The sequence below is a fragment of the Patagioenas fasciata genome, chromosome 2, assembly GCF_037038585.1.
Source record: "Patagioenas fasciata isolate bPatFas1 chromosome 2, bPatFas1.hap1, whole genome shotgun sequence".
Lineage (NCBI taxonomy): Eukaryota > Metazoa > Chordata > Aves > Columbiformes > Columbidae > Patagioenas > Patagioenas fasciata.
In genome coordinates, this window is record NC_092521.1 from 31,334,574 (window position 1) to 31,360,608 (window position 26,035).

Here is a 26,035-nt window from a genome sequence, read left to right on the forward strand (position 1 = left end):
TTTTCCCTGTGAAGTGTGACTGTCAATTTATTTTTAATTGGGTACATATTCACTCAAAGACTCACAGTTCACCCTGTGTTCATGGAACATAGCTTTATATTGAACTAGAAAGCATTGGAGCTAAAAAGTGGCTTGACATTACTTGGTAGAAAATCTATCTGACAGATTTGTTTCAAAAGCTCAAAATTGCGGAGCAATGATCTTTCATGAGTGGCTGTTCTTCCCAGCACTCTTGCTGATGCGACACTTTGTCGCTGCTTCTTCTCAGTTGGTTATTACACAAATGAGATTGACCCTTAATATAACTCAAATAACTGGAATTTCCGTGCAGCCTTTGTGGAAGGACTGATAGGCAAGAACAGAGAACTGCCAGTTCAGGCAGAAACCAGGGAACCCGTGTGTGTCGTGGTGCTGGAAAGCAAATGAGAGCTACGATAGGTACTTCTGAAGTAGTCCCTGCTAAAGAGATTATTGACCAAAGTAGTCAAGATCTCTATGTTTACAGATGTAACTGAAACAGAATGTGAATCACATCATCACTTAATAGAATTAAGGATTATTAGGGTAATATAATAATCACAAGGGTCATTATTATTAGGGATTACACTTTGCTACAAGATGAAGAAAAAGTAAGGAAGGTCTGGTAACAATCTGTTGGGCCATTTCTATTATGTAAAAGTTTTTTGTGAGTGGTTTGGAAAAGCACATACATGCTCTACATTTATGTAGCTCGTATTTGAAATTTGGCAAGGACAAAACTCTTACAGTTACCATTGTGTTTCTCCTGCGTCCCATAAAATTCTCTAAGTGTTTGGCTGAGATAAAAAGCTAGATTATCCTAAAAGTCTTTGTTTTCCATCTTTATTTTTTTGAAGGAAATGATGGGAGCCTGCAAAACAAACAAACGAATAAATAAATAAATAAGATAAAATAAAATATAAAATAAATAACCACACCTGAACCTGAACTTTAAGGCTCCACTTGCACCTCAAGCCAAACAGCAGAAAACAAAGCCTTCTCCAGCTGATACTCAAAGGCCAGCACTCAAACCAGCACTCATAGGTCTTTTACCTCTCTTTCCCACAGCTTATTTTCAGCAGCAAAGTACAAAGAAAAGAAGACCTGGGAAAAATGAAATCTGTATGGGCTATGAAGGGAACAAACAGCTGCTGCTCCTAGTAGTATAAACAGTCTTGGGCTTTTACACTTTGAACTGCCTGAGCAATGGCCTATAGTGAAAACTGTCAGAAAAGATAGCTTGAAAATGAGAGAAGAGCATTTGGAAGTAAAGCACTCAAAGAACTCTACCACTGAAAATGTGTGAGCTGGAGGCAACACCATCATGACGTGCTAAAGCAACAGAAACCCCATTAATGAAAGGAAGGTGTCCTGGGGGTTATCCTGCACCCTTCAGCCACACATACGGCAAAATTAAAACAAACATGACTGTCCTGTTGCCTGGGGTGGCTGGGCAGGCATGTTTGCAAGTAATTTTAGGTTAACCTAAAAAATCTTAAAAATATTAATTATTCCTTTTTGGACCTGAGCCAAACAACTTTCCATTTGCTTTAAAAAACAAACAAACAAACAAAAACAACAACAACAAAAAAACACACAAAAAAACCCAAAACATGTATGAAGGACACTTGTGAGGATATTATAGCCGTAGGTGCTCAACACAAAATAAGAATTGAATCTCTGAGTCTCTGGATCCCCTGTACCACTAATAGATGCCTTCAGAGGAGTCTCAAAGAGGCAATGTACTGAGAACAAAATGCTTGAGGTAGTCAGGGAGGAACTCAGAGGACAATATTAAGGGTTTGCTGGACCATTTCAGGGACCAACCTAAACCAGGCAGGTATTTCTGGCAGTCATCTTTCACAGATACAAACCATTCCAGTTAGTTCTGACAGCTTGTGTCTTGAAACCTGCGTGTTGGGTGAGATGATGACAGCTATTATTTGTAGCATGAAAAAATTAGCCTGAAGGAATACTTAGCACATATTCACTTCTGGAGAAGTGGAAGTATGAATTCATTCAGAGAAGAAGCAACCATGACTGCATCCATATGGGGAGAACATGTCCTTTCTGTTAAAAATGTCTCTCTTTGTGCACACTTGCCCTCTTGGCAAATCTGCATAAATCCAACACTTTAAAGCACGTGTCACCTCCATTATAGTATATTGAAAAACAAAGTGCTTGTCAGCATCCAGAATTGATGTAGAAGAGTGCTTGAACTGGTCAGGCCACGACATCCCTCACTGGTTTCAGTGAAGTTCAGATTTCCCTCTAGCATTTCAGAATTAACAACAGAAACTGCATATCCAGGGTCTTGTCTCCAGTGCTGTGTGTGCAATTTCCATACTGTAGGAATAAGAAAGTTGCAGCACTGAAAGACAGGCATGTGATGAAGTTAAGTCACCTGTTCCTCTGTAAAGTACATTTTCAACTGAGGAAAAAGAATCACAGAATCACAGAATTGGCCAGGTTGGAAAAGACCTCAGAGATCATCAAGTCCAACCCTTGGTCCAACTTCAGCCCATTTACTAGATCATGGCACTAAGAGCCATGTCCAATCTCAGTTTAAAAACCTCCAGGGACGATGAGTCCACCACCTCCCTGGGCAGGCCATTCCAATGCCTGATCACTCTCTCCGTAAAGAACTTCTTCCTAATATCCAGCCTAAACTTCCCCTGGCAGAGTTTAAGCCCACGTCCCCTTGTCCTATTGCTAACTGCCTGGGAGAAGAGACCAGTTCCCACCTGGCTATAACTTCCCTTCAGGTAGTTATAGAGAGCGATGAGGTCACCTCTAAGCCTCCTCTTCTCCAGACTGAACAACCCCAGCTCCCTCAGCCTCTCCCCATAGGTCATGTGCTCAAGTCCCTTCACCAGTCTTGTTGCTCTTCTCTGGACCCGCTCCAGCACCTCAATATCTTTCCTGGACTGAGGGGCCCAGAACTGAACACAATACTCCAGGTGTGGCCTCACCAATGCAGAGTACAGGGGAAGGATCACTTCCCTCGTCCTGCTGACCACACTATTTTTGATACAGGACAGGGTACCATTGGCCTTCTTGGCCACCTGGGCACACTGTTGGCTCCTGTTGAGCTTCCTGTCAATCAGTACCCCCAGGTCCCTTTCTGCCTGGCTGCTCTCCAGCCACTCTGTGCCCAGCCTGTAGCGCTGCAGGGGGTTGTTGTGGCCAAAGTGCAGGACCCGGCACTTGGCCTTGTTGAACTTCATCCCATTGGAATCAGCCCATTTTTCCAGTCTATCCAGATCTCTTTGCAGAGCCCTCCTGCCTTCCAGCAGGTCGATGCTGCCCCACAACTTGGTGTCATCAGCAAATTTGCTGATGATGGTCTCAATCCCCTCATCTAAATCATCAATAAAGATGTTAAACAGGATTGGATCCAACACTGACCCCTGGGGGACACCACTAGTGACTGGCCGCCAGCTAGATGCAGCCCCATTCACCAGTACTCTCTGGGCCCGGCCCTCCAGCCAGTTCTTAACCCAGCATGAGAATGAGAATGCTATCACATCACAAGGGCTTCTTGCTGCTCTTACACTTATTCTTCACAAGCAGAGAGAAGAGTTTGAGGTAGGTGAACAAACTACAGGAATTTTCTTCAGACAGATTTTGCTTCATTTTTTTTTTAAGTACTCATTCACTGAGCGGGCTGCTAACCCAGCAGCTCCTGTTCTTGACTTAAGAGATCCAGTTTGGTAGACTTCAGTCATGCTAGGCTTGGGCCCAAGGGATGACCTAGATATCAAAAATCACCTAAAATCTTTTAAGTACAATCCAGACCTACTGCTGTTTAGTAGCTGCTTGGTTAGCCCCACAAACACATGAATTCACTACATTCCCCACTGTATGACCTACAAGTCCTCTGAGGACTTGTTTGCACACCAGTTGGACCATCCCAGCAGTAATCAAATTCAAGTAATTAGGTGCCTGATTTAATTATGTTGGTGCCATTAGGATCCTAGACAGATCCTATTCTGAGGGCACCGATCCAGCAGGCATGCTCTGAACACACCTAATGCAACTCAGTGTCATAGAGTTCAGCACAAAAACAGCCACAGACACATTCAGAGAAGGCAGGCCATTTTCTGGTGAAATGTTGGGCAAGGTGATGAGCTCTATTCCCAGGCAAAGAGACTTGAAACCCACCTCCCTGCTGCCAGAAGAGATCGCCAACCACTCTGTTACTTGACATGAGGAATGTTTTACCTCTCCTGTTGAAAAAGGGCCATGTTATTACATTCACAGTTTGTGGATTTGACATTGCAGGCCTAACCAGTAACTGCTGTTATATGTTTGCCTTTACCTACCACACTGAAAAATTGTTCTGTCTTTCCTAGACAGGTGAAAGCCCTTGGCATGACTGGCTCTGAATCCATCAATGGTCTCCACAGGGTCCAAGACTTCAACTGCTCTTCTCAATGCACTCCTGAAGGTAGTATCATCCTTGTTCTGTAGGTTTTGGGGCCATGAGGTAGCTTTCCTCATGCACTAGAAAAGTACCTTGGGTGCTTAATTCATGAATTGCTCTCTGCATTGGGGCAGAAATAAAAAGCTTGCCATTAAGTTGCCAATAATTCCCTAACCGATTTCTGTACCTGATGGACAGATTCTGTAGCAAAAGGATGAGAAGAGAGGCAATCCCCAGAGTCCATGGTCTTGGACAGCTTTAGTGTACTTACTGTTTATACAACATACACCCACTTGTAATAACAGCAGCTACTGAACAACTTCTGGTCCTCGCCATTTTATTGTGAGCAATATTTCTGCTGCAAGGGATGTAACCCTTGCTCCACTGAGCACAAAATAAATCACATATCCCAGAGACAATTTTGGACCAGCATGGCCATCCAGGGAGACTGCCAAGTCTTTTGCTCCTAATGGGAAGAAGGTGGGTACTGCATGGCACAAGAAACTATTGTTTGTGTCTGATGGGGTGGAAGAGCTGGGAGGGGAGGGAAAAGAACAGGAGAAAGAACATGGTTAGGATTTTCATTTTTAAGATTCCAAAGCTGAATCTACAATTAAAATGTTGGTCTTGGGTTCCGGCAGATATACAGGGCAGCAAGTATCCTCCATACAGATGTCTCAGAGTTCTGGGAGGTTTTAAGGTCAAAACACTGACTTCGGTTTTCAATAGCCCTGGCAAGTGTTAAGAGGAAAGCTCTGGCAAGTGTTAAGGATCTCAAAAAGAGGGGGAGGCGGACTACTGCCAAAAGCTCTCTGTTTTGAACTCATTTTCTCTCAGAAACTCAGTTTCTATTGCTGTTCATTAAAGCTGCTATTCCTACACCTGGAAAACCAGACAGACAAAGAACAGGGAGAGGTTGAGACTCTTCATGTAGAACGATGGTCACTTCTTGCAATCCCACCCCTAGGTTTTCGGCTGTCCAGTTGTAAGTAAAATAGTTATTGCCTATGCTTCCCAACTTGAGTTTGTTTTAGGCAGTAACAAAGGCTTTTATTGGCAATTTGGCTTAATCTAGAAACTGAAAACAATGTTCAGTGTTTCTTAAAAACAAACAATGTTCTTACTGTTTGTTAAGGGTTGGGGTTTTTTTTGTCCTCTGGTGCTATTTTGAGTTCTAGCATGTCTATTGTACACAGGCTGGAATGCTCACTCTGGTTGTTTACAATTTCCCTTGTGTTGCCAGGCTTTTCTTCTATGAAGCATAATTTTGTAGGCAATGTACAAAACAAGCCACAGTGTAAATAAACTGAATATGTGTGAAAAACGTTGGCTCAACACCCTTCAAAATTGTCTCTAGCCCTAAAACTGTCTCGGGAGCATGAAACACTCATGGCAAGTCAAAAGCACAGTAGGTACATACTTGGATTCAATGTTAAATGGTTGGTTTACTTGTGCAAATCGGGAATTTAAAATATGTCGCTAATGTCAGTGTCTTTAGGATAGACTCTGCTGTTTACCCAGATTTCACTGTGGCGCTGCTGCACTCACTGCGGTCACAGATGTTGTTGCCACCAATAAGACTGAGACCACTCATTTCAGAGCCAGAGACTTTTTTGATTGCAGTAGCTAGAAACTGTTTTTGTGGGGCAGCCATGCCCAGCTGGCCACATTTGGGAGTGAAAAGGGGATAGAAGCGCTCTGTACCATTGTGCTCTCACATTCTCCACAAAAGGCTTATCTAATTTCCTCGACGCACACCTGGGCGTGCTTTATGGTCATAGGATAAATCAAGTAGTTTGCTGAAAGGTGTTGACAAAAAAGCATCTCCCCAGCCAGGTAATCCAGCACACACACACCAAGTACTTCTACCAGCCCAGTCCTGCACAGTGGTCCCCTCATCAGATACCTCTTCTGCAAGGAGGTTAGAAGAGCGTGGTCAAGAAGACAACCACAACCAGTCTACGTGAAGAGGGCTGCTACTTAATGGATGCATTATCCTGACCAGTGAAACCTCTAATTCTTCCTATTTAGGGGGCATTTCAACATAAATTTGCTATGTGCATGCAAGTGTATATGTATAACACAAGTGAGATTTAAGAGAAAAATATTGAACAACATAATGTTTAAAAAATCCTTAAAGCACCGAAGCATATAGTTATACTGTAAACTCCCCCTACCAGCTTCATGACCAAAATCAGGGTCCAGCAAACAGGAGCATGTGTCATTCTGCTGTGTGCCCCTTTTCACAGTTAGAGTTGTCAGGTGCTCATCCCTGCAAGCCTGGGGACAGCTGCTGAAATCCTCACTGACAGCTACTGCACAGATACACTTTAATTTATTCTCATAACCACACAGGTGTAAAAGTTCGCCAAGACACACAGCTCTTGTAAATGAGTGTCTCATCTCTTCCGCATGCTCAACACCTTCTTCTCAAAGAAAAATTTGATTCAGATGTGCCACCACAAATGGACAAGAACATTGTCATGTATTTAAGACCTAGGAAGGTTGTTACAAGTCATTATTAAAACACAATGACAAAGGAAGCTATTAACAAGGCTTATAAATTTCTCATTGGGATGGATGTCACTGTCCCCAAGGTAAAACTGCCTGAACTTGAACAGACACTCAGACTCCTTTGAGAGCAGTTTCTAAATGCCCAGAAGTAGTCATTGCTGAAATTACCTCCCCCTGAATCTGAAATGATCAAGACAGCCACAAAAATGCTTAAGTAACTCGCACATGGTTCTTTGGTAGTTTGTATGATCAAGCAAGCCATCACAGAAAGGATGGCTTTTTATCTATTTATCAGTTGATTAAGAGATGGTTAATAAAACTGCCCAGATTTCTGATGAGCTGGTGAAAATCAGTGTCCAGAACCTCTGAGAACTGGCAGTTGTAGAGTAACTTATATCTTCTCAAGAAAGAGGTCAGCTGCACTGTGACACCGAACACTAGAAAGAACTAGGGCTGCTGCCATTGGGATTTCCCAAACAGAATTTGTACATATGTGATGTGGAACACAGGCAAGATAAATTCAAAACTCAACATCTCCAGTTTTCAGGAAGGCTGCAACAGATCCTGTTTTTCCTAAAGGTGTCAGAGGCATTCATTATCTGCACTGCATGGCTGATCTGCCTGTGTGCTGGATAGAACTGACTTTGACCACACGAACAGATGTTTTGTTTAGCTCAAATAGGTGCATATTTGCTCATGTTAGTCCAGCTTCCTAACCATAATTCTACTCATCTCCCCAAATGCAACCTGTAATTTCTGTTCAATATACACTTTTCCACTTCAGCGGAAAGCTAAGGGGGATGCTTTTCTTTTAGAGAGGAGAAAGCTTTCCAGGAAGAAATTGCAGTGATTTGCTCGAGGAAGCCATTGGTTTGCCAACTGGCTTGCCAACCTGATGATTTCAAAAGGGAAAGAGAAATGGATTCCTCCTCCTTCTTCTTTATTCCGATGTCTAAAACAAGAAACTTCTAACTACAGTGAGACAACATCAATTTTAAGTCTATCACTGAATCATTCTCCAATCTTTTCACTTGTTAAAAGCTCCCTAACTAGCAGTGACATAGTAAAATAACATTATTTCTCCAGGTACCACTTGGTGTGGTTAAAGAATATGGCAAAACTGAGACTAATTTGCTATGAATGCTGGTGCCCTAGACCATAAGGTTGTGTGTCAGTAGAAAGCTGCATGTGACACACAGATTACAAGCTATTTTTTATTGTCAAACTCAATCCTTCATTCAACTGAATACATTGTCAGAGCCCTAATTATTTCTGTTAGAAATGCTGCAGCTTATTAAAAAAGGGGCATAAAGTCTTTCTCTGTAAATTCTTCATCATCGCATTACAATTCCAAGCCATTTGTGACATATTCCCTCATTTAATTTACAGCCTGTTTCTCCCTATGTGGCTCTGATTACAGAATCATCAATCATTATACAGTATTAGCCCTGTGATGAACCACGCACTGGATTTTTTTAGCTCTGGCTTCAAAATAATGCCACTAGTTTCTTCCTGATTATCTCCTGTTCCTCCTAACTGCTGACAGGCAAACTGGAAAATTTTGCCTTTTTACTCAGTCATCTTTCTCCTTTTCAGCAGTGGGAATTTGGGGCAGATTCAGTAACAATCCTTCTGCCTTCAACTAGTGCTACCAAGTTTCAGGGAAAGGTTTTAATATTCTTCATTATCAAGCAAATGTTCTCTGCATACATTGAAAGGTGTTTCCCTGATTATAACTCTGAATGGAATTCAAGTTTGATCAACACAAACATTTCAACAGGCCCAGTCCCTGTTGGTACACGTCTACATGCAAAACTTGGAGCTTAATTATACTCTGAGGGAACAAACGCACCATAATAATAATATCTCTTGCCATTGCTGGTATCTTCAGGCCAGGTCAGTGTACTAGAATCAGGGTGGCTGGAGCATAATTAAAACTCAAGGATTAGAGACCTGTATTTTTTACCTTGGATAGAAATGCTGACAGCTGAGAGATCGTTTAGGTGCCATATGACTTGTGCTGGAAGCTACGTAAATCTGTGAAGGCGATGTGATCCCAGTGGAACACAGCCCAAAACGGTTATGTGGAAACACTGTGTCTGGCAGGAAGAGCTGGAGATGGCTACCTGAGTAGCAAAGACCAGGGTCACGCTGTAGGGAAACGTTTATTTGAGTACAAAAAGGCACTGTTTTTAACACTTTGTAATGATAGGATTATAAAGCCCACCGAACAAGATTTAGTACGTCCCTCAGCAAGTAATGATGTGGGGGCAACCTCACATTGCTGGGTGGCAATTCAGACACTGCCTTTACTGATACCCTGCCCTAGATTAAACAGCCCAAGGCTACGGTATCTTTCCCACCCAACACCCAGGGCAGGTGGAAGCAACCAGTGGCTCACAGCTCAGCTGATCTGGCACTTGGAGCCAGAGGGACGTGGCAGCAGCTCTCCCAGGCGGGCTGCTACCAGCGAACGCGGTCTTTGTAGCTGATTGCTGTGAGCTTAGCACAGCACTGACAGAGCTTTCTTTCAAGGCTTTTACACCACTACCCCTGGTTTTGTGCTGCTGATGTCAGAGTGTGTGTTATGTACAGAAGCGAATGCCATGAGTGATCCACTGGATTAATCAGTGGGAACTTGTACCTCAGAGGACAGTAAAGGCCTTTGGAATCCACATAAAGATACTGACTAGGACAGGTCTTCAAAGATTTGCCTAGAAGAAGCCTCTGAGATACTACAAATAAATTATATCATTTGCTGCGCATAGACTGGGAGTATAACAGCCAAATCCTGAGCTAAGAACAACTTCCCTCAAGGTCTAGTTTTGGTTTGGGATTTTTGGTGTTTGTTTTTGGTTTTCTCCCAGCATTACTTAATACTTTCTACTTCTCTTACCTATTTTATGTCTACCTGGATTTTCTGTGAACTAAGAGCTCAGACCTCTTTTGCTTTTATTCTTTTGAGAAACTCACTTTAGTAAATTTCTTTAATTTAATAAGGAGTTCACTGTGCTCATCCATTTCTGAAACCAAGCTCTGGAAACCAATTACTGTTCTCCTAGAACAATGAAAAGAGAAGTCTAGAGCTCAACCTGAGGTCTGTTTGCTTCCATAAGTTTAACACAGTATTTTTGAAGGGTTTATAATTTTCTGTCTGATACATAAAGATAAAATAATACTGCTTGTCTTCAAGAATTTTCAGGAAGAAGAAAGAGGCTGATGAGTTTTCTTTGAGAAAATTTAAAACGTGGCATTCCAAGATCCTGCTTTATTATACAAGTTGTTGCGTTCAATGCATTGACGGAAGTAATGTGATGAAAATCAATATAAGATATTGTTTAGCCACGTGGTATTTCTTACTAACATGAATGAAAATAAACCCTAAATTGCAAATACTCCTTCAAAAAAGTTTAACTCCTGGTTTTCCTTCTCTATTACTGCCTAGTTTTATTCATTGAAATTAATGAGCAATATAAGGCCCTGTTTCCATAAGGGATTTCTCCAAATGAACACATTTTCATTATTTAGGTGATGGTAATGGTGATGTCCCACTCTAACTGGAGTAAGAGAAATACACGAATGGAAGATTTTTCATACCTAGACCACCATCCCACCCCATCATTACCCATTAGAAGATCTTATCTGTGTGACCATTTTGCAGTGAATAGTATAAGACAGGGATGAGTTTGCTAATAATTGTTCTATTTTTAAATGTAAGCTGTTCATAATCACCGAGCTCTGACTACACAAGAGCACTTTATCTTCATTTCAGAAAAGAAATACATCTTAAACCTGGGGGCAAGAAGGACTTTATAACCCAAATGTTCTCGTGGTCATGAGTCCCTAGAGAAGAATAGGGACTACAAATATACAAGAAAGCCTCTGGAGATGGCAACATACAAGGTGGCTCATGCCCATGACCTTAACTGGTAAATTAGAAATTAAGATGATGGAAGTCTCCAACGTTTCCAGATTTCACTGCATGTGCTTTGTGATTACATCATGAAAAATAAATACACACCTAATATCTCTCTTTCTGAGTAACCCAAAGTTGAGGCATGTGTCTGGGGAAGGAAGAAGATTATTTTGTTATGTTGCAGTGGAACTGAGAGAAACCTTTACAAGAAAACAATATTGAACAGATGATTTGAAGAAAAATGATCCCAGTTTTAAAAACATGCTTGGCACAAACACTTCAGTCAGACTTAACAGATAAATGAGGTTTGTACATGTTACCTGCTAACAGTTGAAAAGGTTAATGAAATGCCAATGATCTGATCTGGTGACACCTAAGGTTGTACTTTTGCCCATTCTCTGATTCTTGTGGCCAAATGTAACTGGGACTCTCCTCCTTTAAAACTGTTCACCTCTTCCTGCTCAATTAAAGAACTATTTCTGTTAATCTTGACTTGGGAGAGAAAGATTTATTTGTTTCTACCACGAAGAGGGACATAATACGTAGATATTTGCAATGTTTTCACCCAAAATAAAATCAAAGAGGTGAAGGAGGGCTGCATTCAAGGACTAAAACCACAAATAGATGTGTTTATGTATCACAAAGAAGCAACATAGAGGAAAGAGAAGTTTTGAATTTAAACCTTTTGAATGGGATGGAGAATCAAAGAGCAATAGAAAGCAGAACTACTAAGGTATTATCCATTCGAAGGCAAGAACACGCATGAAAATGACTACTAAATCCATTGTCACAAATGTCTTTGAGATCAGTGAAGCGGAGATATTTAGTGAGTTGGCATTGCTCAAAACCCACTAATCTCCATGAGCAGACTGAGATTCAAAGCAGACCAGAGAGCAACCTTTTGTTAATCATAATAAAGAATTTGCTGTATTCAAATGAAGTCACAGTGAAGTGGATGCGTGCCAGTGCAGCACCACTGTTCCAAGAGAAAGGCAAGCCAGGAAATTATAGACCCTTCATCTCAATGTCTGCAATTTGCAAAATAAAGAGTACAACCGCAGAGTAAGTTTGTGAAATGCATGTGCAAACGGAGTATCATTCTCTCTAATCTAGTTGCAGATAACTAATAGGGATAGATGGTTAACTAACCTCCTTTTTGAAAGAACTGTGCTACACTTTAGTTATTAAATTTAAAATAATCAAAATAATAATTTGTGTGGCAGGCTGCTCACCTAGCGTTCAGTGGCAGAAAGGGTTAATTCTTCTCTAAAATCAGTGTCTGTTATTCTGTAAGAACAACTTCGTGCTACTGTAGGAAAATGGTAACACAGGTTCCAAGTCTCCCAAGTTTGGGCTTTGCAGACAGCTGAACTTGTGAACAGCATGAGGGGCAATGTGACCAGAGAAACAGTGACACAGAAAGAAAATTACCCAAATTTTTAACAAGAGCTCTATCAGGTATCTTCAGGACACTTACCTGTGTCACGTGTAATTATCCCAAGCCTATTTCACAAGGGTGTCATATCAGTTTGATTACCTGTTTCTCCCCTGTCCCAGTAAACCAGCGATGAAGAAGAGTTGTGTTCAAGGGAAAATTGCAAGGAAGTAAATATTAGAAGCAAAACTCTTGGTTTCATCAACATCTCTGCTATGATTCACTACCGCGGGGCTATTACCCCATTGATCCACCTGCTCCTCCACTCCTCTTTTGCTGTCCTTCCTCTGTGACTATTGCCATCCTCTGCCATTACTGTTGCTCCTTCTCTATGTTGTTTCCCTGAGATGCTTCATTCTGCTTTTGGTTTCTGCTTTGAGCCTGTGTTTATCTAAGTAACATGTTCCAAATTACTAACTCAGACAAGGCAGTAGATGCTTCATTAAACTGTAGCTCAAGTGAAACTCATTAACTTGCCATCTACACCAAACTTTTGCATTGTGCTAGAACCTTTTCAGCAAATATCTTCTAAAACCAAGAGGTAGGAAACCCTCCAGGAGGACTCAGGTTCGCTTCTCCCCTGTGCTCCCCTCTTCCTTCCACCACTCTGCTGTTCCATTCCTCTCACAACAAAGCCTGGAGCAGCAGTTGTGATGGGTGCACTTGACCACTTGACCTGACTGGCAATGGTTCGGTTCAGGCTCCAGAGGAGGCAAAGGCCTGAGCCGTGGCAGAGACGTGATCTCCTCCAGCTCACCCACAAAGCAGCAGAGCGGCACACTGAGCACCAATGAGCTTGGAACACTGATCATGTGAGAGACGTATGAATAGTGGGTGGCTTTTCCAAGACTCATTTGTCAAGGAACAAAGTCATGGGCACAAGGAGTCTCACGCGTGCCTTTCCCACCACATATATGATTTGACTGCGAGCCAACCACTTTACACATGAATATAATGGCCTAGGTGAGTTATTCTTTGAGCTCTCCCTGCTGGGCAGAGTGGCTGTACAGTGGTGATATCCCCTTGAGCTGGGACACCTCTCAAGGTTCCTCCTTGCAACCTTGCACTTAACCTTGTAGTATGGTAACTTTGAGTTTGCCTTGGTAACTACACTTGCATGTTGAATTGATACTAAGGAAACATTACCAATCCATGGAGCTATTCAATATTAATTATAACCTCTGTATATATTTATCCTGAGACACAAACCATTGACCAAATCTGACACTTAAGTCTGGATCCAGCTGCACCAGTGCTCCTCTCTGAGAAGTTCAGAAAGCAAGGCAGCCCAGTCTGAACCTCGTGACTCAACAGGAGGGTCTTCCTTACTCTGTTTCTCTTTCTTACCCTTAGACATAAATAACTGACTAAGTCTGGGACTAAGATTGGACCTAGCTGCACCTGGGCTCCATATAGAGTTTAGAAAGCAAGGGGGTCCTTTCTGAACCTTGTGACTCAATGGGAGGGTTTTCCATACCTTTTGTATCTCTGGTCCCTGTGTGAAACATTCTAATTCAATTTTCCTCTGTGTATTTCTTCCATGCAGTAATTAATAAGGGGAACTTTGCCATCAAAGTTATTGAACCCTGGTAAACACCTGTTAAATTCCATCAAATTCATTGAACCCCGACAATTTATGTCAATAAAACATGTTGCTGCTTCACTCTTTTGAGTGATGTGCATTCCATTCATCCACTACAGCAGTTCATTCATATTTAAAAAAAAAAAAAAAAAAATGTTTATACACAAACCAGTTTGTTCTATAAACACTGGAAAAGAACACTTTGTATTTAGTAACACTTCCAGTACCCAAGGTTTTCTTTTTGCTTACACTAATCACAGATTAAAATACAACACACCTCTACCAAAGGAAGCCAGCAAAACAGAACAGTTCTAGTGTTTCTAAACAAAACTCAACCATTTAGAAACCAAAAGTTAATTAAAAGAACTTAAAAACTCAAGCCAAAACATTACACTTGGAAAAATAATCACAAGAAAATGCTTAAAACACTGCCACTGTAAAATTCAGTTTTACTAGATCTTCCCTCCCAAACCAAAGTCAAAGCCCCGCCCACCCACCAGAGAATTAAATGAGATTTAGCATTTGCAATTTAAGAAGTTTTGCTGTTTCCTGAGGGGGTTGTTGCAGTTGAAGAATTATACTTGCCACAGCAATTAGTTGCTGCTTTCACTGCATTTTATACCAAGTGTATTCTACCCAGAACCCACAATGTGTTTAATATTACATGCTTTGTGTTGTCTGTAGAACAGGTAACTGCTGGAGTACAAATTGTCCCAACCTAATTCAAGTAATGGGTTCCATTTAATCAACTTTAGCTCAACAATCATGAGGTGTGCCAAGTTTAGGTCATTTTATGTATTTGCTTATTTCTGAGCTGTTTATTTGTATCAGGTTTCCAAACTTTTTTTTTCCATCACAGAGGAGGATTACAAATGTTTTGTGTATTTTTTAAGGAAGCTGAAAGGTCTTACACAATCCTCCGATTTCAGAAATGAGGGCTTTAAGATGTTTATTTATAAACCGCTATAAAACTGATTATTGCGGAGGCCACGGCTCATAGGAGACACCGCGGCCTGCAGCTACCCAGGGCCCGGCCATTCCCCGCCCACCATCGCCTCGGAACTGCGCACACAGGGAGGACGGCGCGACAGCCCAGGCCTTAACGCCTCCTCTTCCGAACGCCCGGGCGGTTCTGTGGCCGTCCCGCCGCCCTCAGCCGGGCACTGCCCGCCCGCCCCACCGCCCCGGCCCGGGGGCGCCACCGCCCGCTCCTCGGCGCGGCGAGCACCGCCCTCCCCTCACCGCCTCCCGCGCTGCTGCGCAACGAGCGCCGGGCGGCGGCCGCTGGGTCCCGGTGCGGAGGGCGGACGGGCGGGCATGGCCACACATGTTTACGGGCCGTGCTCCGCCGGCTCGGAGGAGAAATCTGAGGCAAAAGCTGAACAGGATCCCGGGCGGGAGCATGGAGCGAGGCGGCGAGAGCTCGCCCGGCCCTCGCACATCCGCGGTCGGGTGACTGACTGAGCCGGGGGGAGAGCGGCCGGCGGGTGTCTGCCCAGCCTGGTCTTCGGAGGGACGGCGGAAGGCACGTTGCTGGAGGGGAAAATCTGCTTTCCAAGAGAGTTCGCCTTATTTCTGCCCTTCCAGCTCCGGGGGGGGCAGAGGGTTAGAGGTTTTTATTTGTTCGGGGTTTTTCATGCAGGAGAGCGGGGTGGGAGAGGCAGGAAGAGGCCAGCCGGATTTCCCCGCGGAGAACGGGGCAGCTCGTTCTTGCAAGGAACACGGGAGAAAAGCAGAACAAACAATCCAGAGATGTCTTTTGCAGCTTTTTTTTTCTTTTTTTTTTAATTAGGGGAAAAACGGGCCATCAAAATTCTCATTTTTTTCTGAAGACGCCTACGGAGCTGACTGGAAGCTGCAGAGAAACTTCTATGAGGGAGCTTCCCTGGAAAAAAAGCGAAACAACAAACGAAAAAAAAAAACCACAACAAACACACCCCCCCTAAAAAAGCAAACCCACCCCAAAATTAGCTTTAATTAACTCACTGGAAAATAGGAACATGTACAACATGGAAAATGTCTCCTACTTTACAGCTAGTGACCTTTCAGATGATTAATTAAAAAAATCTTTGAGGTGTGGGTGGTCCTCAAGTTACCTGGCTGGCTGGCGTTTCTCTTACATTTTGGTTACAGTGGTATTTACTTAAAGAGCCTTCTATGGTTAGTGTCAGTGGGGTATGCAAGCCAAAAGATGTGCAGTACCATTTCCAGAGCAGAGCATTCATCTCCAGTATTAAGAATTTATGTAGATAAAACTACCTGGTCTTAGGTAGCAACATGGTCAAAATCAAATTGTAACCATTGCTTAATTTACTGGAGTAAATATTCCTGCCACTGACTGACAGATACTTTTTTTTTTCCTTGGTTCCACAAGATTTACAGTGGAGTTCTATGTAAAAAGTGAGTCTGTATGTAGTGTTTTATGTGGTCTTGTAATATTTATGTTTTCCTGAGCGCCTGGTCTAATTTGTTCTTTCTGAAGGGAAAAGCTAGTTATTTTCTTCATAATTGCTGCCTCTGCAAATTCAGCCTTGACTCCTAAGAAATGAGCTGAGTTCTTTGACACTTCATTGACGAAGAGGCAGTTGATGCACCAATCTTACATTTTTGTTAATACATGTTTAACTTATAGATGAAGTTCTACCTAAATTAAGACAATTAATAAATACACTAACTTAAATTAATACTTCAGTTATCATCTTTATTTTTCTGTATCCTTCCTTTAATTCCAGTGTCATTTTAGGGGCCATTATTTACCACTTTGCTGTTACTGCATATGAGTGAGCACGGACAACTTTGAAACTCCCCCAGGTAGTTTTGTTTTCTTTTGTAAAAGATAATTCTAGTGTGTGCTCAAACATTTGTATGCCAGAGGCCTATGTTTTCTGTGCTTATGCCCTCAGTGCAGACTGATTATGGGATTTTTTGTCCTGTGCAGCTTTTGTTAAAAGTATTTTCTCTCTCTCTTGCCACCCCCCACCCCCGGCCCTGTAGTGGTCATTCTGGGCTAATTAAGTAGGAAATTGTTAGTCTTATTATTTCAAATTTGTCCCTTTGTCCTTCTCAGACTACTTCATTTAAAAAAAGGTGAACTGTAATCATTGTATTTGTACCAGCATGAAACTCTGATGAGCTGACCTGTTTTTCTTGGAAACAAAGCCTTTTAGGAGCCATAAACACATAAATTGTGTGACATTACTTATTGACAAGAGCAAAAGCTTTGGGGAGGGGTTTTAAAAAAAGCCGTGGTTGACATTCATTCTCTCAGTCCAAGGATGGACTATCCAAAATTCCTTTATTCAGATTATTCAGAACTAGTAAACGTCCCAGAGCACAGTAACTGGCAAGGGTAACGCGATGGCTGATGAATGTTGCCACTTCATTCCAATGCATGGCTGGCACTGAAACCTCCTTGGAGCAGAAGGCGTAGCCTTGTCTGCAGGGTGGCATTTCGCTGCACAACAGCCAGACGCCCAGCTGACCTTGTGCTCCCCGCTCGGCTGATGAGCGGGGCAGCGGTATGTCGCAGAAGCGATGATTTCGCTTGCTGAGAAGGGGGTCAGAAGGTTGCCACCTCTCCTTTTGAGCGGCATCTGGTAGACAATTTTCTGCCTAATATTGTCAATCATTCCCTTATTCTTGAAGGTGCCTGACTGTCCTCCCAGCTGGAGTGAGAACTTCAATGATCACTATAAAGCAAAACAAATGCAAAGTTTACAAAGGGGGTGTGGAGAAGGCAGGTCCCCAAATAAAGAAGTTGGCAGGGGCTCAAATGCCTGGGATTGTGAGAAGTGGAACACACACATGGTTAGTGCACATGCTGGTTTGAATACTAAAGCTCGCACAAATACATTTGTTGCACATTAAAAAGTGAAAAGTGAACGACTACTGGAGTGGGTTATGTTTAAAATATTATGGTGATTAAATGCACAGAACATCAAGGGTTTCTTCGTATTTCTGCTAGACTTTTTTTAAAAGGCATCACTCCGGGAGGAGGTAGGAGCAGAGGGAATCTTGCCTCTAGTGATAAAAAGCTGGCATTCATGGACAAGGGGAAAAAATATTCAGATACTAAAGAAAATAAATCAAGAAACATATTATTTCCTTGCAGGCACATCAGAGGAAGAAAAAAAAAAAAAAGGCAAACCAGAGCTAGCCAAGGCAGGATTCTGGGTGGTCCAGCAAAATGCACACTGCAGCGTACCTGCCTGCTCCTGTGAGGCGAACTGAAGCACACCCGTACTAGTGAGCGCTTGTTAGCCATGACTAGTGCTTGTGGCTGCTGCCAGCTGCATTGCTGACTGGTTGTCCCTGATGGAACCAGTTCTGGGACCAGCAAGCGAGGCAGTTACGGAGTAGTGCCTCCCGAAGCATCATGGAAGAATCTCCACTTTTTGAAGCAAAAGGGACTCTCTCCCCAATTTGGTGTCAGGCAAGCTTTACCCGCAGTCATGATTACAGGATAAAATAGCAGCAGCTTAATGCAACAAAATGTCAAATAGATCAGTAAATAATTACAGTAATAACTGAAATATGGACTGTATAAAATGTTTGGAAAAAGTATGTATCATAAAAAAACTCCACCAATTAGTATAGACTAGTTAAGGCAATACCAGGGAAGGCGATATTTTTTTTCTGTGGCTGGTGTACAGAACTGCCCAGTGGATTTACTGAAAGAAGGTAGACAATGATTACTCAATGTGAACTGCAAAGCTGACACCATAATTCACCTTCACAGATTGTTCTAGAAGAACTTCTGGAGGGAGATATATATGATTATATATACTTATCTTTCAAATTATCTCATATGTCCTTAGAGAGAGAGACATTTCTTTTTTGGAAATACGAACTGACTGCTGAGGTCAGAGGCGAAGAAGCATCTGAACCACTTCTGCTGTGTTGGAAAGCTGTATACACAAAGGGAGTGCGAATGTGCACATTAACTTTTAATAAGCTTGGAAATCATTGACATGTAAACAGTTATTATTACAGCCAGAGCCTGTACTTCCGTTAGAGGCACATTATGCTGTAGTACAATTATGAGATATCTCTGTTTAGCTAAGTGTTACCATATTACTGTGTATATCACAAGACTTTACTCAATGTCAGGATGTGGCTATGGGCCAGAACCGATCAGCAGTTCACCCCGAGAGTGCTAAGACTAAATATCGGGGAAAAAATGTTGATGGATGATATAGGACCATGGCTGGTGTTTGACTCTTAACTGTTTGTATTGTAAAGATACTTGAACTGTATCTAGGACTGTCCTTAGGAAACTTTCTCCACAACTTAACTCCTCTGGGAAGCATTGAAAGGGTAATACAGGTTCAGCTTCAGCCTCATTCAGACTGCAAGTCAGACAGACTGGAAGAAATGGAACAAACAGTCATTTCTATCTCTTGTTTGTATCAAATATTGTGAGAGAAGTTATTCTTACTACAGCTCCAATCTGGCTCGCCTGGGAAGTGCTAGAAATCTTTAACCAATCTGTTGCAGAGTTGTCAACACTGGCTTCTCATTGCATTTGATAACCCAGCAGGAGTAAAAAGCATTAGCAGCTCAGATTACTAATCAAAAGTCAGCATTCTTCCCTAAACCCATTACCGCAGTTGCCCTCCCTGTCAGCCCAGTGAACTCTGGACTGCCATTCCCTTATCCCTCCTGACACTAAAACTATTTTGCCTCCTCTCTTTCCACCAGAATTTGCTTACACCCTTCCACCGCCACCCTGCCCAGGTTTTCCAGGGCTCACCTGCTCTCCTGCTCTGCTTTGGAAGCTGAGGGGCCATGACACGCTGGAGTCCTGGGGCAGAAGAGGCAGCATCCTGGAGACCCTGGAGGATGGAGCAACCTCCTGCAGGCAGGCAGGCAGGCCTGGGATGTGTTATGTGTCCTTAAGAACGTGTCCAAGCTTCTCTTCTCTTCCTCCTGCCACCATGCTTCCAAAACAGAACACCTTGTTAGTAATTTTTAAAACAATTCTTGTTGAACTGGCAACTAAAGGCCTCATTATTGGTCCACAACCTCTGTTTTTTGTTCACCCACCAAATCTCAGGGCAAGAAGCGTCACGTCGGCTGTACCTGTCAGTGGGTCCCTGATGTACACAGGCAAAAGGGCTGAATAAAGAGTTCAACTAGAGGCTGCAGTGTGACGTGTCATGGAGGTGAACAGACGTGTCTGTGTAAGCCCAATTATCCTTTATCACCACTATTTTCTAAAAGACATCCTTTGGTCTCCATTCAGTGTTTTGCAGTGTTCATGATAGCACATACAATCCAATTCAGTGACAACACATTCGGTGCATTTAATTTCTAATTCTGATTCTGTTCTTGCTACAGTTAAAACATACAGACCTTTGAAAAACTCAAGGATGTCTCTCAACATCTGTCCCAGTGTGCGGCAAATAGGAATGGAACTGTCAATAAAGTGATTATAATTCATGTAACTGTGAACACAGGCCACTACAGAAGATCACCATTAGATGTAATTCAAATGATACAAAATATTTCGAATAGTTATAATACTAGGAGGTATTTGGGTGATTTCATTTCTATGCCCTTGAGGTATGAGTATGAAGGAACTGAGAATACCATTTAAACTCATGGTGGAATGCACATTTAAGGCAAAACTGAAGCGTAACTTTTTGTCATACCTAAACCTTAATTCTGAACATTGTTTAGAAATAAAACTAAAAAGCATTTACTCGTTTGTTTTCTGGTTGGTTGGTTATTTGGGTTAGTGGTTTTTTGTTTATTTATTATTTCTTCCACAAATCTATCTTTTATGCAACATCAACTTCAAAAAATATGATTGATCCACTAATCAGGTATCAAGAAGTTACATACTTGTACGGTGGCAGGAAAAAAGACTGAACATCTCATGGCAACATGTGTCAGTAGCTTTGAGTGCTGTTCTGCTGTGAGAGGGGCTGACCCGCCAGTGCAGTGCAGATGATCAAAGCCACAATAAAGCCTCTGGAAACGTCACTTTTAGATGCATGGGGAAATGCTGCTGGAAGATCTGATACATTGGAATTTGCCAGTGATGCTCTTGTGGATTTTCCCCAGAGATGCACAGTCTCTGGGAACCTTGAAAGAGTGAATGATAACAATGGGTTTGTGGAGTTGGGTTGGGAAAATTTAAACAAATTCCATAGTTACACATGGAAAGTAACTTCATCATTTCATTAAGAACGGGTACTGTATTATCTAGAATTTCTTGCACAGAAAGTGCTGCACGCTATATTCTAAAACGAACTATTACTTTTTGTTAGGGACAAATAAACCTAGCTTTAGAGGTGAAGCTTGGCCCAGTGCTAACATATGATGTGTACATTTGGCCTGTTGGCATGTCTCTAAACCGGAAGGAATGGAGAGAAAGGTATCAAACACTGAAAAGGGCACTACTGTAATTCACTTGTAAATGTAAAAGAATCACAGAATGTTAGGGATTGGAAGGGACCTCGAAAGATCATCTAGTCCAAAACCCCTGCTGGAGCAGGAACACCTATATGCATATGGTTCAAAAATAACATTAAAATGCAGACTTATTTATAGAGGAAAAGGTTAGGAAAAGCATGTTACAATCCTAAGAATAACTAAATTAATTTCAGGAGGCTTTAATAAATGGTACAGAAGCCTGTAAGAAATTTAAATGGTGACTGCAACAACTTCAAACTTGGTTTTGAAACAAAGTGATTTAATTAAAAAAACTTTTTAGAAAGGCATCCTAAACGTTAAAGTGCAGTAGTACTACAATTTAAACTGGAAATTATTTCCCTACCACTCCCGGGTAGATTTCTCTACAACAGGCTGTAGATAGCTCTGCCTCTTGAAAAAGCCCAGTCTTTTCTCAGCTTCCCCCCGCCCCACCCCCCGCCAAAAAAAAAAAAAAAAAGTTCATTTTGTTTACATTTCAGATAGTTTTGGGGAAAGGTGACATGATTTCATGTCACCCAGGCCCGAGACGTCTGGCAGCCTGTCCCGCATGCGGAGGCTGCCGTGCAGCCCCGGCCCTCCCGCCGTCTGAACAGCCGAAGCGCCGGCGGGGGCGAGCCGGCAGAGACGGACCGGCAGCCCGCTCCCCGCCGCCGGGCCGAGCCGAAGCAGGTGGGCGGCGGGGGCCGGCGCCGCTCCGCAGGGAAACCCGCCCGCGGGTGCGGGCGGAGGCAGCGCGGCCCCGCGCAGCGCCTGGCGGAGCCGCGGTCGGCGGGAATCCAGTCCGGGTTTTGGTGCCGGGGACCAGCGGCAGCGAGGAAAGGCGAGCGGGAGCGGACCCCACGCCGCGCCCGACAGCCGGGCCGGGCGGGCAGGCCGGCGGAGGAGGAGGAGGGCGGCCGGAGCAGGTGGGCGAGCGGCGGGGCGGCCGCGCCGGTACCGGGCCCGCCTCGCCGCGGGCCCCCATGGCCGCGGCGCGCCCGCCGCACACACCCACCGCCTTCCCCCGGTGAGCGCCGCCGCCGCCCCCTTGGGCTCGGCGCTGCCGCTGCGCGCCCGCGGCGGGGCCGCTGCCCGCAGCCGGGGCTGAGCGCGGCGGGAGCCGGGCCGGGCGGGCGGAGGCACCATGCAGGCGCGGCGCTTGGCCAAGCGCTCCAGCATGGGCAGCCGGCGGTTGAGCGCGGGGCCGGCGGCTGCGCAGGCGGACGGGGTCCGGCCCCCCAAGCCCGAGAGCGCCTGGAGGCCGCCCCGGCGGGAGGGCTCTGCCGCGGCGTTGGAGGAGGAGGACGAAGACGAGGACGTGGTGGTGGAGGTGGAGGAAGAAGAGGAGGAGGACGAGGGCGGCCTGGGGAGTCTCCCCCCGGCGCTGACCGGCCACGGCAAGGGCCACCTCCGGGGGAGCCTGAAGGTGCGTCCCGGGAGGGAGCGGGCGGGAGCGGGGCGGTGGCGGCAGCCGCCCGGCCCGGCTCGCTGCCGGTGAAGGGGCCCGGGTGGGGGTGCCGGGGCAGTGGGGCGGGGCAGGCCGAGCCGGCCGGTGCCCCGGGGCGGTAGCGGGGGGCGGCCGCTGTACCCCGCCTCGGCCGGGCGGCCTGCGGCTGGCGGCGGGGCTGGGAGCGGGCTGGCGGCGGGGCGGCCCCGGGCGCGGCCGGGGTGTTGCGGAGGGAGGCCGGGTGCGCACGGGTCGCGCTCGACAAGCCCCACGGGAAGCGCTGCCCGCGGCGGCGGGCCGGCTCCGGAGCCCCGGGGGCTGGCGGGGCGGGCAGCTGCGCAGCTCGAAGGGGGCGTGCGTGGGGAGTCGCTGGTGTCTGAAGTAGTTTGAGTGCTGAGAATAAAGACTTGGCAGTGTACGATGTGCGGCAGGGGATGTCCAGGCCAGCTGTTTGCGCGGAGGTTTTTTTCAAAACTAGAGTCGCACCTGACGGGGTGTGCGGGTTCCCTGGTGTTGGGCAGGGCACTGGGGTGTGCGGGTTCCCTGGTGTTGGGCAGGGCACTGGAGCCTCCTGCAAGGAGGACACCTGGATGGGTGAGTTGGGAAAAGTTTCTGGAGGCAGCAGTGCTGTGCGGGGCCAGATTCAGATCCATGGATGTGTGCTCGGGCAGTCCTCTGAATTTGGTGCTTTGTGGAGAAACCTACTGAATACTCTTAGGCTGAGATCCTACGGACTTAGGGTTAGGTATTTTATCATAAGGGAACCCCCTGTAATTATTTTTCTTTTGGGATAACCCAGATAGTAGGATTGAGTCTATCTGTAGGTCTACGGAGGCTCATGTTATAGGTGTGCACTGGCTATGGAAGATAAGTGTGTGTGAAAGTTTAAATGGTATCCATTTGCAGTGATGTTTTCTTTTATAAATCTAGATAGCAATTCTTACTTAACAAGATCAGGCTTGACATAGCACTAGAGCCATGTTACTACTAGGATCTTCCCTGCATCCACGAAAGAAAAACAGAAAAGGAAACCAAACCAAACAACAGAGAAATCCCTAAAAGAAAGCAGCAGCAGAAGTAGAAGTTATCCCCATATTGCTTCAGAGCAAGTTTGATATAGCATTAAGAGGATAAATCTGACCCAGGTGGGTCATGGGGCCATGTCTGTGTAGCTCTTCAGTGAGTCTGTCAAAGGCCACAAGATGTGGTTGTGGTCTGGATGGGTCACACCGTTCATGCTGCTGTGTGTGGCCTGACAGACTGGGTAACTTTGTTGCTGCAAAGTCTTTTGGCACTTGACCCATAGCCTAGGGATGAAGGGCACCGTAATGGGCTCCTGGTCCCATCAGTCTCCCCATCGCACTGAAATTTCAAGTGGTAAAGAAGTTTTAGCAAAACTTGCCTTGTGTACATAATAAGTAAAAAGTGCAAAATTCTCAAATCGAGCACAATAATGGGAAATACCAGCTGGATTACATAGGTATAATCTGCATTTAACATGGGTTTTGGAGTGTATTCTGTCAGCCCTCAGCACATTTTGACGTAGTAGGTCTGTTAATGAAATTACGGTCACTGGTATTTCTGTCTTGCATTTAAGACTATATGTACATATAAGAACATCATGCTTGCATGTATGTACTTCCCTGGATGGTAAGTCTGCCTCATAAATAAGATGAGTGGAGTAATGTCTGTCGAGCTACTTCTAGTACATAATAAACCATCAAGTCACCTGCAGCACTGTAGTTCAGTAACCAGGTGCAGGTATTTACACTCTTTGGAAGAACATTTCTAACCATCATGACATGTTTATTTTTTGCTTCTGCTATACTTTTGAGTACTAGAAACTAAGAAAAGTGCTATAATTTAACATAAAAAAATTACTTGCTTTAGTGATTGTTAGTGTAGGAGTACATAAAGCTTAATATAAGGATTCTTCCAAGGCAACAGATTAAACATGAGAAAAGTGGCCATGAGACAAATGCGGAGGACTAACCGCAGTGCTGCAGGAGGGTAATAGGGCTGGCACGGGCTGGCTGTGGTTTGCCAAATGGGATTGCTGCCAAACAAAGAACTGGCATGGAGTCAGCAGAGTTTGACTCCCAGACCTGCCCTTCTGAGCTGGCATTTGGGAGCAAAGGGAGTCATAAATTGTTGCCAGTGTCTAGTACCCTTCAGAATAAGAGACGTCCTGAAGAGCTCCAGCATTTAATCAGACTTGAAAGCAAAGTGGTCCAGGTGCTGGTTTGGCAGTATACGCTATTCAGATAATGCAATTAAAAAGCAGGATGCGATGTTTTGGTGTGTAATATAGATACGGATAATGCACAGGTACGCTTGATGTCTGGCCCTTGGGTGGAATGGCATTTTAAAACTGGAGGTTTTGTGTGCTCTTCATAAAATTATTCCCATGGAGTGGCTGTGACACACAGATGAATGCATCATAGGGTCTGCAACGGAATTAGTGTTTTCAAAAAGTGCCTGAGAGTTCGGTCCATTAGTGAGATGAAAAAGCTACCTGCACCATCAGGTCTCATGGCCATGTTGTCTCCACCAGAAAGAAGTCCACTGTGTGGTTGGACCACTGGTGGTCTGGTTTTGATCCTCACTTTTCAGCATGGGGGTAGCGAGACAGAAGTATTTTCTAAAATCTTATTTCTCCAGTTTCTTAAGTCTTGGAAGGAGGGAACAGATGCGACAAAAAAAGAGAGTGAGAGGGACTGTTGGTCGTGGGGAAGATACAAAAATTGCTTCTTTGTATTGCTGCAGCCACATAGATGTCCAAGTGGAGGACACACTTGTTGCTCTCTCTTACCCCCTGCTGTTCTAACACGAGGCTGGGAGAGGCATGAGTGTGCTGTGTAGCTGGTGAGTAATGGCAGGATAATGAGAGAGACTTTGAGAGCCTGTAAAGCCTTGTTGAGAAGTGCTGGGATTTCTTTTTTTGTCAGAACTAGTTAATTCATCTATATAGGAAAACAAATAACACCCAGGTGCTGATTATACAGACTAATTTTGCATGTGAAACTCTTTCTGTATAACCTGTAGTTGCTGTTTTGGCTGCATCTAGATGTCCAGCCATTTGAAATTAGATGAAGAATAGCCTAATTACCAGTACTTTGTCTTGAAGTGTGGATTAATTTACAGTTCTGTTTATTTCATCTTTTGTATGGAGCTTGGTTCAGATACCATAAGCAGCCATGTGAGTACTGTGCTGAGGTTAATTCTGTCTATGAAAACTGCTCTTTTTGGTGATATGGAGAGAAGGTTATGAAGTAGGG

General features: G+C 44.2%; 1 protein-coding gene and 2 long non-coding RNA genes across 4 annotated transcripts in view; 2 read left to right on the forward strand and 1 right to left on the reverse strand.

Annotated features, from left to right (window-relative positions):
* Window positions 1–15,133: 15,133 nt before the first annotated feature.
* Window positions 15,134–15,968, forward strand: LOC139827142 (uncharacterized). The gene is made up of 2 exons (XR_011737386.1): window positions 15,134–15,496; window positions 15,684–15,968. It is a non-coding gene; the product is annotated as an uncharacterized lncRNA (long non-coding RNA).
* Window positions 15,969–16,854: 886 nt separating this feature from the next.
* On the reverse strand, window positions 16,855–21,740 carry LOC139827141 (uncharacterized). Its single transcript, XR_011737385.1, has 3 exons — window positions 20,738–21,740; window positions 19,644–19,830; window positions 16,855–17,580 (listed from the first exon to the last, which is right to left on the reverse strand). It is a non-coding gene; the product is annotated as an uncharacterized lncRNA (long non-coding RNA).
* Window positions 21,741–22,437: 697 nt separating this feature from the next.
* Window positions 22,438–26,035, forward strand: part of ZNF704 (zinc finger protein 704) — a 91,130-nt gene continuing 87,532 nt past the window's right edge. The window contains exon 1 of one of the 2 annotated variants that reach the window (XM_071803988.1): window positions 22,438–22,736. In XM_071803988.1, the coding sequence (XP_071660089.1) occupies window positions 22,455–22,736 (282 nt within the window). In that variant the 5' untranslated portion in view covers window positions 22,438–22,454. The remainder of the gene's footprint in view (window positions 22,737–26,035) is intronic. The other variant, XM_065829928.2, reaches the window with a different exon arrangement.